This window comes from Taudactylus pleione, unplaced genomic scaffold (assembly GCF_031769625.1).
Source record: "Taudactylus pleione unplaced genomic scaffold, aTauple2 ptg000006l, whole genome shotgun sequence".
In the NCBI taxonomy this organism is placed as follows: domain Eukaryota; kingdom Metazoa; phylum Chordata; class Amphibia; order Anura; family Myobatrachidae; genus Taudactylus; species Taudactylus pleione.
In genome coordinates this window covers 27,435,765-27,453,281 of record NW_028284409.1, presented here as the reverse complement: position 1 = coordinate 27,453,281, position 17,517 = coordinate 27,435,765, and the positions used below count along the sequence as shown (strand labels likewise).

The window sequence follows — 17,517 nt, the reverse complement described above, 5'->3', positions numbered from 1 at the left end:
GGAGTCTTGTGGAACCCTATGGACTTCGTAGAAATAGAGATAACAAGGGTAAGTTCTTACCATATCTCATATTTTCTACTTCAGGGTCCATAGGGTATCCACAGGATACCTTGGGGATGTCCCAAAGCAGTATCCTTTAAGGGTGGGGACGCTCCTGTGCTGAGAGGAGAATCCGCCGCCCGAAGGAAGCATCCTGAGAGGCAAAGGTGTCAAAAGCGTAATACCTCACAAAGGTATGGACAGAAGACTACGTAGCAGCCTTGCAGATCTGAACTGCAGAGGCACCACGTCTAGCTGCCCACGGAGGACCCACAGACCTAGTGGAATGAGCCCTCACCAAGGAGGGAACTAGAAGACCTTCATGAAGATAAGCTTCTGAAATTGCCATACGAATCCAGCCTGCCAAAGTCTACTTTGAAGCAGGCCAACCCTTTTTACGGAAGCCATAGAGGACAAACAAGGCGTCAGACTTCCTCAAAGAGGAAGTGAGGTCAACATAAATTCTCAATGCCCGCACAACATCCCAATTGGCGTCACCCACTGAAAGTCCAGGTGAATTGAAAGCCGGCACAACAATTTCTTCATTGATGTGAAAACTGGATACCACTTCGGGAAGGAATGCCGGACGAGTGCGAAACACCGCCCTATTCCTATGAAAAATCAGAAAAGGGGGTCTACAAGAGAGAACCCCTAAATCCGAAACCCTTCTGGCCGAGGCAATGGCCAGAAGGAATATGGTTTTAGCTGTAAGCTATTTAAAGTCCACTGAGTCCAGTGGTTCAAACGGCGGTCCCTGGAGAACTCTCAGGACCACAGCCCAATTCCAAGGCGCCACCGGTGGAACAAAAGGTGGCTGAATGCGAAGAACACCTCGCATAAAGGTGTGCACATCAGGGAGCGCAGCAATCCTACGATGAAACCAGACTGACAGGGCAGACACCTGCGCTTTCAGAGAAGCCAGGCGAAGCCCATGATCCAGTCCAGCCTGTAGGAAAGCCAACACCCTAGACAGGCGGAACTCCCTAAGGGAATACCCTCTAGGTCTACACCACCGGAAGAAAGTATGCCACACACTATGGTAGATTCTTGCCGAGGAAGGTTTACGAGCTCTTAGTATGGTTTGCACCATGGAGCCAGAAAAACCCTCTGGACCTTAGCATGACCGTTTCAACAGCCACACCGAGTCAGGTCCGGGTGAAGACAAGGACCCTGTGACAGCAGATTCGGTCGTAATGGTAACCTCAGAGGAACGTCTACTGACAGACTCTGGAGGTCGGAGAACCAGTGCCATCTGCGCCACTCGGGAGCTATCAACAGTAGCGTACCTCCTTCTTGATTTGAATTTTCGTATTACCCGCGGAAGAAGGGAAAATGGAGGGAAAAGGTAGGCAAACTGGAACATCTACTGGACGGACAGGGCATACACCAGAGACGCCTTTTCGTCTCTTGTTCGAGACCAGTACACCGGCAACTTGTTGTTGTGCCGGGACGCCATGAGGTCTATCTCTGGAAGACCCCACTAGTGCACCAGACTCTGAAAGGCGTCCGGGTGTAAAGACCACTCTCCCGGATGCACGTCCTGCCTGCTGAGAAAATCCGCTTCCCAGTTGAGGACTCCCGGGATGAACACTGCCGATAATGCTGGGAGATTGCGCTCTGCCCAGACCAGAATACGGAACACTTCTGCGAGTGCTGCCCGACTTTGGGTTCCTCCTTGCTGGTTTAAATAGGCCACCGTGGTGGCGTTGTCCGACGGGACCTGCACAGGGTGACCCCGGAGAACTGGCTGTGCCAGCTGGAGAGCTCTTGACACCGCATGGAGCTCCAAAATGTTTATTGGAAGCTCCGCTTCCGCCCGAGTCCACCTGCCCTGAAACAAGTGTGGACCCGTGACAGCTCCCCAGCCCCGGAGACTGGCGTCCGTTGTTAACAGGACCCAGTTCGCCACCCAGAACGGGCGACCCTTGTTGAGGTGGTCGTCTGCAAACACCCGGTTAGAGACAGGTGAACGTCTGGAGTGAGCCCCATCGTCTGGGACTTGAGACACTGAGGCAATCCATTGAGCCCAATAACCTCATTGCCGAGTGTATCGACACTCGACGACATTGCAGACAACTGCGCACCCTCAACTACAAAGCAAGGATCTTTTCCTCCGTCACAAAGATCCACTGCTGCCTGGAGTCCAATAAGGCCCCGAGGTGCAGGATCCTCTGAGACGGGGTGAGAGTGGACCTCTGCCAGTTTGTCAACCAGCCGTGACGTTGCAGTACCGCAATCGTCAGATCCAGATGGTGTAAAAGAAGCTCTAGAGACCCCACTGTCAACAGGAGGTCGTCCAGATAAGGCAACAGTCGGACTCCCTGCGTCCGCAGGAGAGCCGCCATGACCTTGGTGAATACCCGTGGAGCAGTCACCAGGCCAAAAGGCAGTGCCCGGAACTGGAAATGTTCGTTGCAGATTGCCAATCTGAGGAACTGCTGTTGGCGCAAAAGAATAGGGACATGCAGGTAAGCGTCCTGGATGTCCAATGACACAATGTAGTCAGTCCCCAGGTTCCAGTGCCAGAATAATGGACCGCAGGGTCTCCATCCGAAACAGAGGCACCCTCAAGGACTTGTTGAGGTCCTTTAGGTTTAGTATTGAACAGTAAAACCCATTGGGTTTCTGCACCAAAAATAGAATGGAATAGAAACCCAGGCCCCTCTGGGAAATTGGAACATGCACTGAAACTCCAGCCTGGAGCATAGTGTGCAAAACCTTCCGCAGTTCCGAGGCTTGGTCCGGTCTAGCGGAAGGCCTGTGGTAAAGAACCGGGATGGAGGCCTGTGCCGAAAGGAGAGGGCATACCCGTGAGAGACCACCTCCTGAACCCAAGTGTCTGTCGTAGTCCTCGACCAGCACTGGGCTAACTGAAGCAGGCGCCCCCCACTTTGGGGTCCCCCAAAGGGAGGCCTGGACCGTCAGGCCGCAGGTTTGTTATCTGACCTAGGAGCCGGATGTCTGGTACTCCAGACCTGTTTCTTGGGCTTGGACAATTTCTTGGTCCCAGCCTGCCGTGGAAAGGACTGTACTTTAGGCCTACCTTGGGCCCTGTGAGGCCGAAAGGACGACCTACCAGCACTAGAAGGAATTGTAGCAGACGGAAGACATGCAGATTTTGCTGCTGCCAACGTAGCTACTATTTTGTCCAGATCTGGACCAAATAGTATCCAGACCTGCTAATAGCTTTTTGGAATCCGTGTCCGCTTTCCAAGAACGCAACCATAAGGTGCGACGAGCAGCCACGGCTGCAGAGGAGATCCTAGAGGTGAGCATACAAATATCTAAGGCCGCTTCATTAATGTAAGTGGCCGAGTCTCGGAGATTGCCCACCAACTCGGTCTGTTCAGCCGAACAGTCAGAGTCCAAAGATGCCTCCAAATTATCCGCCCAGCGCTCCATAGCTCTGGCTACCCAACACACGGCCAGAGCCAGTCTGGATGCTTCCCTGCAATGGATTTGAGGCAGATCTCCACCTTGCGGTCAGTGACATCCTTCAAGGATGACATCGAAGGCATAGGCAACGTGGCACTTTTGACTAGGCATGTGACATGTGAATCCACTTGCGTAGGGGATTCCCACTTAGAAAAATAATTGACCGCAAACGGATAAGCCACGGCTAAGCGCCTCTGGGGCTGAAACCGTTTACCTGGATTTTTCCACGCCTCCTCTAAATGATCCACTAATTGATCAGAAAGAGGGAACACCGTAGCCTCACCCTTAATATCCTTAAAAAGGCATATATGAATGTGGCCACCGAAGGATCAATATCCTCAATAACTAAAGCCGAGCGGACCGCTCGAATAAGACCAGGGATATACACCTTGGACTTAGCGTCCAGCTCTTTGGTACGGAGAGGTTCTTGGTCAAATAGATCCAGAATCTCCCCATCATCTGACGTCTCATCGTCATCCCCATAAGGAGCAGATAAAGACGCCACCGGCCGTTTATGAGGCCGCAACACAGACTCCCCCTGTAAAACATCGGACAAATGCTGAACCGATGTAGTTAGAGTATTAACCCACGCAGGCTCCGGAGAAACCTGGGAAGGGACAGGGAGACTGTGGGGTACCATCAATTGTCTCGGGAACTCCCGCATGGGTGATGACACCACTGACTGCTGGGACAAACCCGTCTGGGTAAACGCAGGTGGCGGAGCTAGCTGGCCCACAAGGGTGGAAATTGCCTTAGCGAAACAAGCCCAGGGAGGTTCCTGTACCGGGACCGGGACCATAATCGGCCGTGACAGTGCCAGGCCCTGGGGACATAACCCCTCCGCGTTACCCTCCCCCTCCGCTATTGGTACCTTACATTTAGTACACATGAGCTGGAGAGGAAAGTCAGTCTCAGACATGATGGTAAGTATGTGACACTCACACCTATACGTATTGGTATAGTGTGAATAACGCCCTGCACACCGCGCACCGCAAGGGCTTTGAGCAGAGCAAGATCAGGGACAGTAATAAGGCTGACAGTAGAAAGTGAAAGTACAGACAGCAGGCTAGCAGATTAGTCACATACAATGCAGAAGAAACAAATCCCTACACTATCAGCACTGGTTCTCAACTACTCAGACCCTCAGGCTGGTAGGACTCAGCGCTGCATACACTGACCTGTGACAAACAGAGGAGAGGTATGCTGGGGGACCCAGACCGCAATGCCATCGCTCACAGGCTTCCAGCAGCGTTCACCATGCTTCAAAGATGGCCACCGAGGAGCAGAGGATGAAGGAGGCCGGCCTGGGGGAGGAGCGCTGACACACTATGGCCAATCAGACAGAGCAGAGAGGTTGTGTGCAGCAGGGGAGGCGCCGGCTGTGAGACAGGGAAAGCGCGCTCCCCTGGCATGCATTTAACTCCTGGGACGCCGCAGCGCATGCCGCTCAGCAGCGGCCCGCTGTCCCAGGGGGTAGTGGAAGCGCAGGTTGGTCGCCTGGCTCCACGCTGCAGCCAGTCCCCAGGGTGCCCCCTGCCTGGGGACTCAGGACCATGTGACCAGCGGGGACCCACCTCGGGACCCCGCTGCTTACCTGCTATCCCCTGGGATCCGGCCATGGTCCAAGATATCTGGGGGCACCACTAGCCGTGACCCCAGATGTCTACCAGCATCCCCGGAACAGTACCGGCGTTCTGGTACCGGCGGGGTGTAGGGGAGACGGCATGGACGTCAGTACTGACTGTCCATGCTGTACTCCCAGATGTGCAGCCAGCGCTGCCTTTAAAAGAAACTTCAGGGGCTCTTCAAAGCGCCCCTCTGCACAGTGCCTCCGACTCCAGCCAGGCACCGACGAAACTGAGATGCCTTGGCCCGGGGGCGGGGTATAGGAGAGGGACCCAGATGCATCCTGGGAGGCTGAAAACTTTAACTCTGTGGTGCCTGAAGACTGACGTCATCACCTATACCCCAAGGTATCCTGTGGATACCCTATGGACCCTGAAGTAGAAAAGAATTGTTTTAAAAACAAAAATACCTCAACTCTATTGAGGGGTCAATATCCTGGTATATTGCATCTCGCACTCCATAGTCCAGACCCCTAACTTCACTCTGAAGCCTTGTGCCAATCCCACAGTGTCCCAAGGGCATCTGGACGTTGGGGACACTCAGGCCATGCCACAGCTCTGCTCTGCTAAGCATAGAGTAGCAGTGCCGTGAAGCTGAGTGGATGTCGGACGCATCCGTGCAGCATCCATTTAGTGCGGGGAGAGGGCTGGGGGCAGTCCAGCAGCTGATGGAGAGCTGGGCTCTCCACCAGCATGACTTAAACCTGCAATGTGACTTGTGGACGCACCCCCTAAAAACGCATCACTCTTCATCGGCGCGCACAGAGGTCCCAACTTCAGGATACAAAATGTTGGGAGGTATGGAAGTGTTACTAGGAGGGTCAGATGCCCCACCTCAGGCCCTACCCCCATGGATCCTCCCTTGTAAGGAGAAGACTTTCTTATAAAATAAAGGTTTCTAGTCTGTTCTATAAACTGTTACAAATACTGAACTTGCCAACTTTCCCTGAATGTCAGGGAGGCTCCCTGAAACAGTATCCGGACCACCATGGATATGTTTTTGTTTTTTTATAAAATAAATAAATTAATATATATATATATATATATATATATATATATAGGAATCCGGAGGTGCGGCACTCTCAGAAATAAATATTAACAACACTCATGTGTTAAGTCAATCAACGTTTCGGTATTTTAATATACAATCTTCAGGATTATAAAAGAGAACAAAGACTGTCTTACCTTATATCCATACTGCACCCTGTGAGACAAACTGCGCTGACAGCGGGACCGTGCACCCGGCCGGCGGCAGTGATTGATGACATCATCGCGCACTGCGTGATGACTCGGACACTGTGCCCATCACCATAGAGACCCAATAAACAAAATAGCATAGCAGGAGACCCTGGAAAAAAGATATAATAAACAGTAAGATACTAAAGTTAAAGAACACGACTGAAGCCATATATAAATATTACATAAAAACAGACTGGCCGCACATTGGAAAAAATATTGGAAAAAAATTCCAATATAGATATTACGAGTGATACAATATAAAGAAACCATTTTTTAGATAAAATAATCTCTAAACTGAAATATGTTAGAGAAAACAGTAGAAAATCAACAATAATTCAGAAACAGGATAAAGACATAGATTTGTTTAAACCTCGGGGTGCAATTACATCAAGTCGGTGAATCCACCTTGCCTCACACTGCATCAACTGGCGATTCCTATCGTCACCTCTAACAGACTGTGGGATATGGTCAATTATATGATAGCGTAAGCACGCCAGGCTATGTTTCAATTCTGCAAAGTGGCGAGCAACAGGTTGTTCACTTGTACTGCATGCCAATGCAGCTCTTATGCTTGAGTGATGCATTGCCATGCGCTCCTTGAATTTACATTGGGTCTTCCCAATATAGGACAGCCCGCAAGGGCAAATAATTTGGTACACAACATATGTACTGTTGCACGTCAACTGATGGAGAATTTGACATTTTTTCCCAGTATGGGGGTGGTTAAAGGTGTTCCCTGGTATTAAGTACCTGCATGTAACGCAAGTACATTTATAACATCCTGTTTTTTTATGTGACAAAAAGTGACTCTTGGCAGATACTGTAGGGAGGGACAATACCCTTGTGTACCTTCGGAAGAGTATTTAACAACGGGGTCAATGGATAATCTGGGAGAAGAGCATTAAATTGTGACTCATTGATAATTTTTCTATCTTGAACCATCTGGAGGAGATTCCTCAGTTCCTGCTTAAAACTTGAAACAGGATCGCCCTGTAATCTGCAGTATGTCATTGCATCATTCAATTGTCGATAAATCTCTTTTCTATAGTCACATAGATCCTGGAGCACAACGGCTCCCCCCTTATCAGCTGGACGGATAATTAAATTAGGATTATCTGTTAGTGTTTTTATAGCCATTCTTTCCGATGTTGTCAGATTAGGATGAATCGAGTGGCTCGTCTTCTGAATATTTGATACCTACTGTTCCAAAATCCGAATGTATGTTTTAATGCTGGCATTATTAGAATAAGGCTCAAAATTTGAGCGTTGTTGAATTTTACGGAGCGCAGTGAGAGACTAAAAGATGTCAAGAACAAGGTTATGACCATGGATAGACGGGATCTATTATAAAAGAGAAATATAGAACCATCTAAGAGGAAATTTGTTCCCTGGGTTAATCAATTTAACATTTTGTCACCTGCCGTTAAGGAAGTGGTTAAGAACAATTGGCCAATTATTTAATCTGATGAGGCTATGGGTTTATCTGATATGGACATCATGCCTTGCTACTCCAGAGGGAGAAATTTGCGTGATATTTTGGTTAAATCTGACATCACCAACCGTAATACAGTATCTGCCAAGAGTCACTTTTTGTCACATAAAAAAACAGGATGTTATAAATGTACTTGCGTTACATGCAGGTACTTAATACCAGGGAACACCTTTAACCACCTCCATACTGGGAAAAAATTTTAAATTCTCCATCAGTTGACGTGCAACAGTACATATGTTGTGTACCAAATTATTTGCCCTTGTGGGCTGTCCTATATTGGGAAGACCCAATGTAAATTCAAGGAGCACATGGCAATGCATCACTCAAGCATTAGAGCTGCATTGGCATGCGGTACAAGTGAACAACCTGTTGCTCGCCACTTTGCAGAATTGAAACATAGCCTGGCGTGCTTACGTTATCGTATAATTGACCATATCCCACAGTCTGTTAGAGGTGGCGATTGATGCAGTGTGAGGCAAGGTGGATTCACCGACTTGATGTAATTTTTAACAGACTTCTGAATTATTGTTGATTTTCTACTGTTTTCTCTAACATATTTCAGTTTAGAGATTATTTTATCTAAAAAATGGTTTCTTTATATTGTATCACTCGTAATGTCTATATTGGAATTTTTTTCTAATATTTTTTCCAATGTGTGGCCAGTCTGTTTTTATGTAATATTTATATATGGCTTCAGTCGTGTTCTTTAACTTTAGTATCTTACTGTTTATTATATCTTTTTTTCCAGCGTCTCCTGCTATGCTATTTTGTTTATTGTGTCTCTATGGTGATGGGCACAGTGTTCGCAGTGCGCGATGACGTCATCAATCATTGCCGCCGGCCGGGTGCACGGTCCCGCTGTCAGCGCAGTTTGTCTCACAGGGTGCAGTATGTATATAAGGTAAGACAGTCTTTGTTCTCTTTTATAATCCTGAAGATGGTATATTAAAATACCGAAATGTTGATTGACTTAACACATGAGTGTTGTTAATATTTATTTCTGAGAGTGCCGCACCTCCAGATTCCTATATATATATATATATATATATATATATATATATATATATATTTATATTAATTTATTTATTTTATAAAAAAAAAAAATCATCAGTGGAGCAAGTACATGGAATTAAATATATATTCACACGTGTAAAAACACCTTTCATAGAATGTGGAATGTGTTGCTCTTGGGCCTATTTACTAAAGTACATTTATGGACTATACCTCCAAAAAAACGCTGTTGGGGGATATCTGCAAAGTTACACTAACCCCTAAATGTATATAGGGGGGGGAACTCGCAAAACCAGCCTCCATTGATTTCTATGGTGGCTGCTTTCATGACAAATCCCCACCTCACACAGCTCCTCTCCCCTCATTCATCTCCCCCCTCACAAATCCTCACCCTCACTCAGATCCTCCACTTCCCATAGCACTCTCCTCTTCACACAGATCCCCTCCTAACACACAGCTCTCAACTCACTCAGAACCCCATTCTGCTCTCTTCCCCCTCACACAGCTACTCTCTCTCCCATCGAACACACACAGCGCTTCACCCTCACAAAGATTTCCACCCCTACTTCTCCGTGCATAGATCACCTCTCCTCACAGCCGCAGATCTCAGCTCGCTGTGGGAAGGATCACATGCTGAGCCTTAAGCACATAAGTTTGGTGTCTTAATACTGGGGACGAGAGCCGTTCTTCCCACACCACGCCCCCTGTCTGGAAGCACTGATCTCTCTTTGTGCTTCAGGCTCAACAGGTGACCCGCCCTCCAACCGGACAACCATACGGGAGAATGGGATACCAGGGTTATAGTATGTGCTGACAACTTTGTTATCAGTACATACCTCAGGTAGGTATGGCCTTCGGGCCGAGAAGCAGGCGTAGCAGATAATCCAGCCCCCTGACACTGAAGCAATGGAGGAGGTGCCCCTTCAGGGCTGACATCCAGAGACGGACACCTTCATTGTCTCCTGTAGTTCCGCCCCTGGTACACATGCATATACACTAGTCCGTCTAGCACAGGCTTCCACTGCATGCACACTGAGGAGAGACAGGACAAACCTTGTAGAATTATATATATGTTAATGTGTTCCAAACTATGTAACTACTTTGGGGCTCATTTATATTTGGATGGAAGTCAATTTTATGACACGCCTATCAGGCAGAGCAGTCCAATTCAACTCCACGCTCATAGGTGTTGCTTTCCAAACTTCGATGACATGCTTTTTCAATAGTAGCCAATTATGCTCCTGCAAGTTATGTTTTACTTTGCCATGACATTGACTGACAAGTTCATACTTGTCTACTCTCCCAAAATATCTGGAAGACTCCCAAATTTCAAAGAGTTCCGACTCCCGGGAGTGCAGGAGAAAACTATTCTTTAGTGAAGTGGGCTTGATGATGCAATTTGCTGAGGTGTTCCTAAAAGTGGGCAAGTATGGACTGGATTTTATGTCATATTGTAACACAGTTTTTGGTTTTCTATCATTTTTACATTTCATATTTAGATGATCAGTCTGAGCCTTACTCCCAGATGTCAGTCAAATAGTTCTGTGCCACAATTCTGTGAAATAATGTTTATAAAGGTACCATGGCTTAAACCATAATACGACCGTACAGAAGGCATGTGTGTAAGGAGCTATCAATGTGTCTTTATTCCAAATACCATTTGTACCTAGGCATCCTGGTGCAGAGTTGAATATGATTCATGGCTAAATACGTAATTTAATATGCGTAAGTTACACTAATACCATAAGATACAATAAAGCAAACCTTATGCTATTGGTGTAGTCTTGCAGTGTATTACAGCGGAAATTGCCCTTGGTCAGTCTCATACCATGGGGAAACTCCATTGTATATATACACACAGTACAATTGCTTTTGTAGCAATTTCATAAGCAGCAATTTGGCATTGTTTATTTATTTATTTTTTTCAAGCCAAGGGCCGTGGCTTCCATGCCTACATGTAACAGAGGAATCACTGTCAGAGTCTTTGACTAAACAAGGTAAATAGTAGGAAAAAGCATGCATTATTCTTTACCTGTCTGCTGCATATCCCAAAGTCAGAGCCCCTACCAAAAATCCCAGGTTGAGAGATGCTTGTGTCAAGTCAAGTTTCCAGGCATCTGAGCATACGAGGTGGTACTATAGGGAAATAAAGCATATAACCATTATTTATGGTGTTTGAGAACATGAGAGAAGGAAATTAATTGTATGGTAAATATTATATAAATAATTTCCCAAAATGTCACATAGGCTCAAATCCAGCATACTATGCCAATGTTCACCATGTACAGCACTATGCCCACAACATGTGTACCCAATTTCACCAAGCAGCAGTTAAAAAGACATGAGCTGTAAAAATGAATAAACTACTGTTAGCCACTTGCCTGGCGTGGTCAAATCAGATGCGACCATACCAAGCATCTTTTGCGGCAACCTCCCCCCAACCTCCTCCTTCCAGCAGAGCTACGTGGTGGATCACCTACTCGTGCCTGCAGAAATACAGCAGGTGAAGTGGTGTCCTGCAAGAAGTGTATTTGTGCATGTATAATCTACATAAAGCATCCTCAGACCATTCATGTGTGGGGTTGCTCCCAGCCAAGGGAGTGGGCTCACTCGCAATTTTGCCTAAGAACACAGTCATGAATAAAACATCCTTCAAGAGCAACTTCTCCCAACCATCCAAGAACAGTGATGAACAATGCCTTTTACAGAATGATGGAGCACCTTGCCATAAGGCAAAAGTGATAACTAAGTGGCTCGGGGAACAAAACATAAAATTTTTGGGTCCATGGCCAGGAATCTCCCCAGACCTTAATCCCATTGAGAACTTGTGGTCAATCCTCAAGAAGTGGGTAGACAAACAGAAACCCACAAATTCTGACAAACTCCAAGCATTGATTAGGCAAGAATGGGTGGCCATCAGTCAGTATGTGGCCTAGAAGTTGATTGACAGCATGACAGAGCGAATTGCAAAGGTCTTGAAAAAGGAGGGTCAACACTGCAAATATTGAGTCTTTGCATAAACTTAATGTAATTGTCAATAAAAGCCTTTGACATTTATGAAATGCCTGTAATTTTACTTCAGTATACCATAGTAACATCTGACAAAAAGATCTAAGAACACTCAAGCAGCAAACTTTGTGAAAACCAATATTTGTGTCATTCTCAAAACTTCTGGCCATGGCTGTACATAGGCCCTCATTCAGAGCTGCTCGCAAAAAGCGAGCGCTCGCTCTGAATGAGGGCGGCCGTTTTTTTTTTTTAAAAGCCGGCCTCCTGGCCACTCGCTAAGCTGTGGGTTCCTTCAGGAACGCCTGCCGTGTGTCCAGCCCCCCCCCATCCCGCCTACAAAACGGGGTGAGCTGTCGATCAACAGCGACAGCCGTTCCGTTTGTAGCAAGCCCTGGAGCAAGTGAATTTCTCACTCGCTATGGGGCTTGGGCACGCGCACTGCGCATGCCGCACGTGCGCAATGCACAACCATCGATTCACTCACTTGCGAGCGCATAGCACTTGCGAGCGGGTCTAAATGAGGGCCATACTGCGTACCTCAGTAGGGGCTCTAGCAGGCAACAGATTCAAGTAATATTTGAGCACTTGTGAGTGGTGGATTGTTTATTGGTACACACACACACACACACATATATAGATATATTAATATATACACATACTGTACATACATACACACACACTATATGGACAAAAGTATTTAGCCACACCTGTTAATTATTGAATTAATCAGACCCATTGCCACAGGTGTATAAAATCACACACCTAGCCATGCAGTCTCCATTTGCAAACATTTGAGATACAAAATGGGTCGTTCTGAAGAGCTCAGTGAAGGCCCCCATACATCAGCAATTGATTGCAGCAATTGTGCATAAAAATCTTTCCCATCTTTCCCTTTTTCAATCGATTGTGGCAATTCTGCAAACTGCAATCGATTGAAAAAGGGAAAGATTTTTATACACAATCGATTGCAAATTGCACAATTGCTGCAATCAATTGCTGATGTATGGGGGCCTTGACTTCAAACATGGTACTGTGATAGGATGCCACCTTTGCACTAAGACTGTTCATAAAATGTCATCCCTGCTGCATAATCCACGGTCAACTGTAAGTGATATTATTAGGAAGCGTTTAGGAACAGCAGCAACACAGCCTCGAAGCGGTAGACCACGTAAAATCACAGAGCAGTGTCAACGACTGCTAAGGCACATGCTGCATAAAAGTCACCAACGCTCTGCCGATTCCATAGCTGAAGAGTTCCAAACTTCCACTGGCATCAATTATTAAACACAGAAACTTTGCGGCGAGAGCCTAATGGTATAGGCTTCCATGGCCGAGCAGCTGCATGCAAGCCTCACATCAAGTCCAATGGCAAGCGTCAAATGGAGTGGTGTAAAGCACACAGACACTGGACGGTGGAGCAGTGAAAACGTGTTTTGTGGAGTGACGAATCACGCTTCTCTGTTTGGCAGTCAGATGGGTGAGTCTGGGTTTGGCAGATTCCGGGAAAACGTTACCTGTCTGACTGCATCGTGCCAACTGTGAAGGGATAATGGTATGGGGCCTTTTGTAGGGTTTGGGCTAGGCCCCTCATCTCCAGTGAAGGGTAATATTTTAGCATACAAAGACATTTTTGGACAATGTTTTGCTTCCAATTTTGTGACAACAGTTTGGGGAAGGCCCTTTTCTATTCTAAAAAGGAAAACTAAAAATATATACCTTAGGCGCTGACTGGATTATTATTATATTGGAAATACTGTGTGAGCATTTTTATGCATCAGCACTTCTGACATGGACAATATATATTTGAAGAGGTATTATATCAGCAACAGTGTTCTCCTAATAATAACATGATGGAAGAGTTACTATATCAGTAACAGTGTTCTCCTAATAATAACATGATGGAAGAGTTACTATATCAGTAACAGTGTTCTCCTAATAACAGTTCTTTATTGAATTGTATTTTTACCTTTATTAAATATTATTTAATTTTATTTATTTTCTATTACTAATGGTTCATGATTATCATTAATATTATATATTTTTTTGTTTCTAGAAATGTGCCCAATTTTTATAAAAACACATTTTGCTTTTAAATGCTTACACCTGTAATAATTTCAACTGTTTACAAGGACTTTAAGCTGTCAGTAGGCAAACAAACAATAATATGAGATATGGTAAGAACTTACCCTTGTTATCTCTATTTCTACGAAGTCCATAGGGTTCCACAGGATACCTTGGGGTATAGGTGTGACGTCAGTCGCAGGGCACCAAAGAGTTAAGCTTTCAGCCTCCCAGGATGCACTAGGTCCCCCTCCTATACCCCGCCCCCGGGCCAAGGCACCTCAGTTAGTTACCAAGCCATAGGCCGGAGGAGGAGAAGGAAGAGAGAGAACAAAGATCTGGACACATACAAGAATCACATTCTCACCAGAGGGAGACGGAAAACCGGTGACCAGAGCAAAGCCCATCTGCAGCACAGGTGCGACAGGGCGGGAGTCCTGTGGAACCCTATGGACTTCGTAGAAATAGAGATAACAAGGGTAAGTTCTTACCATATCTCATATTTTCTACTTCAGGGTCCATAGGTATCCACAGGATACCTTGGGGATGTCCCAAAGCAGTATCCTTTAAGGGTGGGGACGCTCCTGTGCAGAAAGGAGAATCCGCCGCCCGAAGGAAGCATCCTGAGAGGCGAAGGTGTCAAACCTGTAATACCTCACGAAGGTATGGACAGAAGACCACGTAGCAGCCTTGCAGATCTGAACTGCCGAGGCACCACGTCGAGCTGCCCACGAAGGACCCACAGACCTAGTGGAATGAGCCTTCAGAGAAGGAGGGACCGGTAGGCCTTCATGAAGATAAGCTTCAGAAATAGCCATACGGATCCAGGCTGCCAAAGTTTGCTTTGAAGCAGGCCAACCCTTTTTACGGAAGCCATAGAGGACAAACAAAGCGTCCGACTTCCTAAACGAAGAAGTGCGGTCAACATAAGTCCTTAAGGCCCGCACAACATCCAAAGAGGCCTCACCCACGGAAAGACCCGGTGAGCTAAAGGCCGGAACAACTATTTCCTCGTTAACATGAAACTGGGAAACAACTTTGGGAAGAAACTCGGGCCGAGTGCGGAGCACTGCCCTGTTCCCATGAAAAACCAAGAAAGGGGGTCTACAAGAAAGAGCCCCTAACTCAGAAACACCTCTGGCCAAAGCAATGGCCAGAAGGAAAACAGTCTTAGCTGTTAGCCATTTAATATCCACTGAGCCCAGTGGTTCAAACGGCGGTCCTTGGAGAGCCCTCAGGACCAGAGCCAAATCCCAAGGCGCCACAGGTGGAACAAAGGGCGGCTGAATACGGAGAACACCTTGCATAAAGGTGCGCACATCCGGGATTGTAGCAATCCTACGGTGAAACCAGACAGATAGGGCCGAAACCTGTACCTTCAAAGAAGCAAGGCGAAGCCCATGATCTAGTCCCGCTTGCAGGAAGGCGAGAATCCGAGACAGACGAAACTCCCGCGGTGCATAACCTCTCGGTCGACACCACTGGAAGAACGTATGCCACACGCGATGGTATATCCTCGCGGAAGACGGTTTCCGAGCTCGTAACATGGTACGCACCACAGAGCTGGAAAACCCCCGGGACCTCAGCATGGCCGTCTCAACAGCCACGCCGTCAAAGACAGCCGAGTCAGGTCCGGGTGAAGACAAGGACCCTGAGACAGAAGGTCCGGTCGTAGCGGCAACCGCAGAGGACTGTCCACGGACAGACCCTGAAGGTCTGAGAACCAGTGCCGTCTGGGCCACGCGGGAGCTATCAACAGGAGCGTCCCTCCTTCCTGTTTGAATTTCCGGATTACCCGTGGAAGAAGGGAGACCGGAGGGAACAGGTATGCGAACCTGAACGTCCACCGGACGGACAGAGCATCCACCAGAGACGCCCCTTCGTCTCTTGTGCGAGACCCGTACACCGGCAACTTGTTGTTGTGCTGGGACGCCATGAGGTCGATTTCTGGAAGACCCCACCTGTCCACCAGTAGTTGAAAAACGTCCGGGTGCAGGGACCATTCCCCTGGATGAACGTCCTGGCGACTTAGAAAGTCCGCCTCCCAATTTAGCACTCCCGGGATGAAGACCGCTGATATGGCCAGAAGATTGCGCTCCGCCCAAACCAGGATCCGAGAGACCTCTACGAGAGCCGCCCGACTGCGAGTTCCTCCTTGCCTGTTTATGTAGGCCACGGTGGTAGCATTGTCCGACTGGACCTGCACCGGGTGACCCTGGAGAAACCGCTGTGCCTGCAGGAGAGCATTGAAGACCGCACGGAGTTCCAAGATATTTATTGGAAGCTCCGCTTCTGTCGGCGTCCACCTGCCCTGGAACAAGTGTGGACCCGAAACTGCTCCCCAGCCCCGAAGACTGGCGTCCGTTGTCAACAGGACCCAATTTGGAACCCAGAACGGACGTCCCTTGTTGAGGTGGGTCGTCTTTAACCACCACGCAAGGGACAGGCGAACCTCCAGGGTGAGCACAATCGTCTGGAACATCAGAGACTGAGGCAGCCCGTTCCACTTGGACAGGATCAGGTGCTGCAGAGGTCTGGAGTGAAACTGGGTGTATTCCACCATGTCGAACACCGACACCATGGAGCCCAGTAACCTCATCGCCGAGTGTAAGGACACCCGGCGGCTGTGCAGACAACTGCGCACCCTTGACTGTAAAGCAGAGATCTTGTCCTCCGTCACGAAGATCCTTTGCTGTCCCAAGTCCAATAAGGCTCCAAGATGCAGAATCCTCCGAGACGGGATTAGAGTGGACTTCTGCCAGTTGATTAGCCAGCCGTGCCGTTGCAGCAGTGCAATGGTCAGGTCCAAGTGGTGTAACAGGAGCTCTGGAGATCCTGCCACCAATAACAGGTCGTCCAAGTACGGCAACATGCGGACTCCTTGCAGCCGCAGAGAAGCCGCCATGACCGCCATCACCTTGGTGAAAACACGTGGTGCTGTCGCCAGGCCAAAAGGTAACGCCCGAAACTGGAAGTGGTCGCTGCGGATTGCAAACCGAAGGAACTCTTGATGGCGCAAAAGAATAGGGACATGCAGGTAAGCGTCCTGTATGTCCAATGACACCATGTAGTCCCCAGGTTCCAGCGCCAGAATGATGGACCGTAGGGTCTCCATCCGAAACTTCGGGACCTGCAAAGACTTGTTGAGTGCTTTGAGGTTGAGAATCGGACGATATGACCCATTGGGTTTCTGTACCAAAAATAGATTTGAATAGAAACCCTGGCCCCTCTGGGAGAATGGAGCAGGCACTATAACTCCAGCCTGGAGCATAGTGTGCAATACCTTCCGCAGCTCCGTAGCCTTGTTCCGGTCTGATGGTAGACCCGTGGTGAAGAATCGAGCCGGGGGTCTGTGCCGGAAGGAGAGGGCGTACCCGTGGGAGACCACCTCCAGAACCCAAGTGTCTGTCGTAGTGAACGACCAACACCGGGAGAACTGCAGCAGGTGGCCTCCCACCCTGGGATCCCCCAAGGGGAGACCCGGACCGTCAGGCCGCAGGCTTGTCATCTGGCTTGGGGGCCGGACGTCTGGTACTCCATGCCTGTTTCCGGGGCTTGACCAATTTCTTAGGGCCAGCCTGTCGAGGAAACGACTGTGGTTTGGGC

At 48.0% G+C, this 17,517-nt stretch overlaps 1 protein-coding gene across 1 annotated transcript in view; it reads right to left on the bottom strand.

Moving 5' to 3' along the window:
• Nucleotides 1–17,517, bottom strand: part of LOC148543160 (solute carrier family 22 member 3-like) — a 397,488-nt gene that overhangs the window by 260,414 nt on the left and 119,557 nt on the right. Inside the window, exon 2 of the mRNA XM_088451782.1 lies at nt 10,874–10,977. Within this exon, the coding sequence (XP_088307908.1) occupies nt 10,874–10,977 (104 nt within the window). The remainder of the gene's footprint in view (nt 1–10,873; nt 10,978–17,517) is intronic.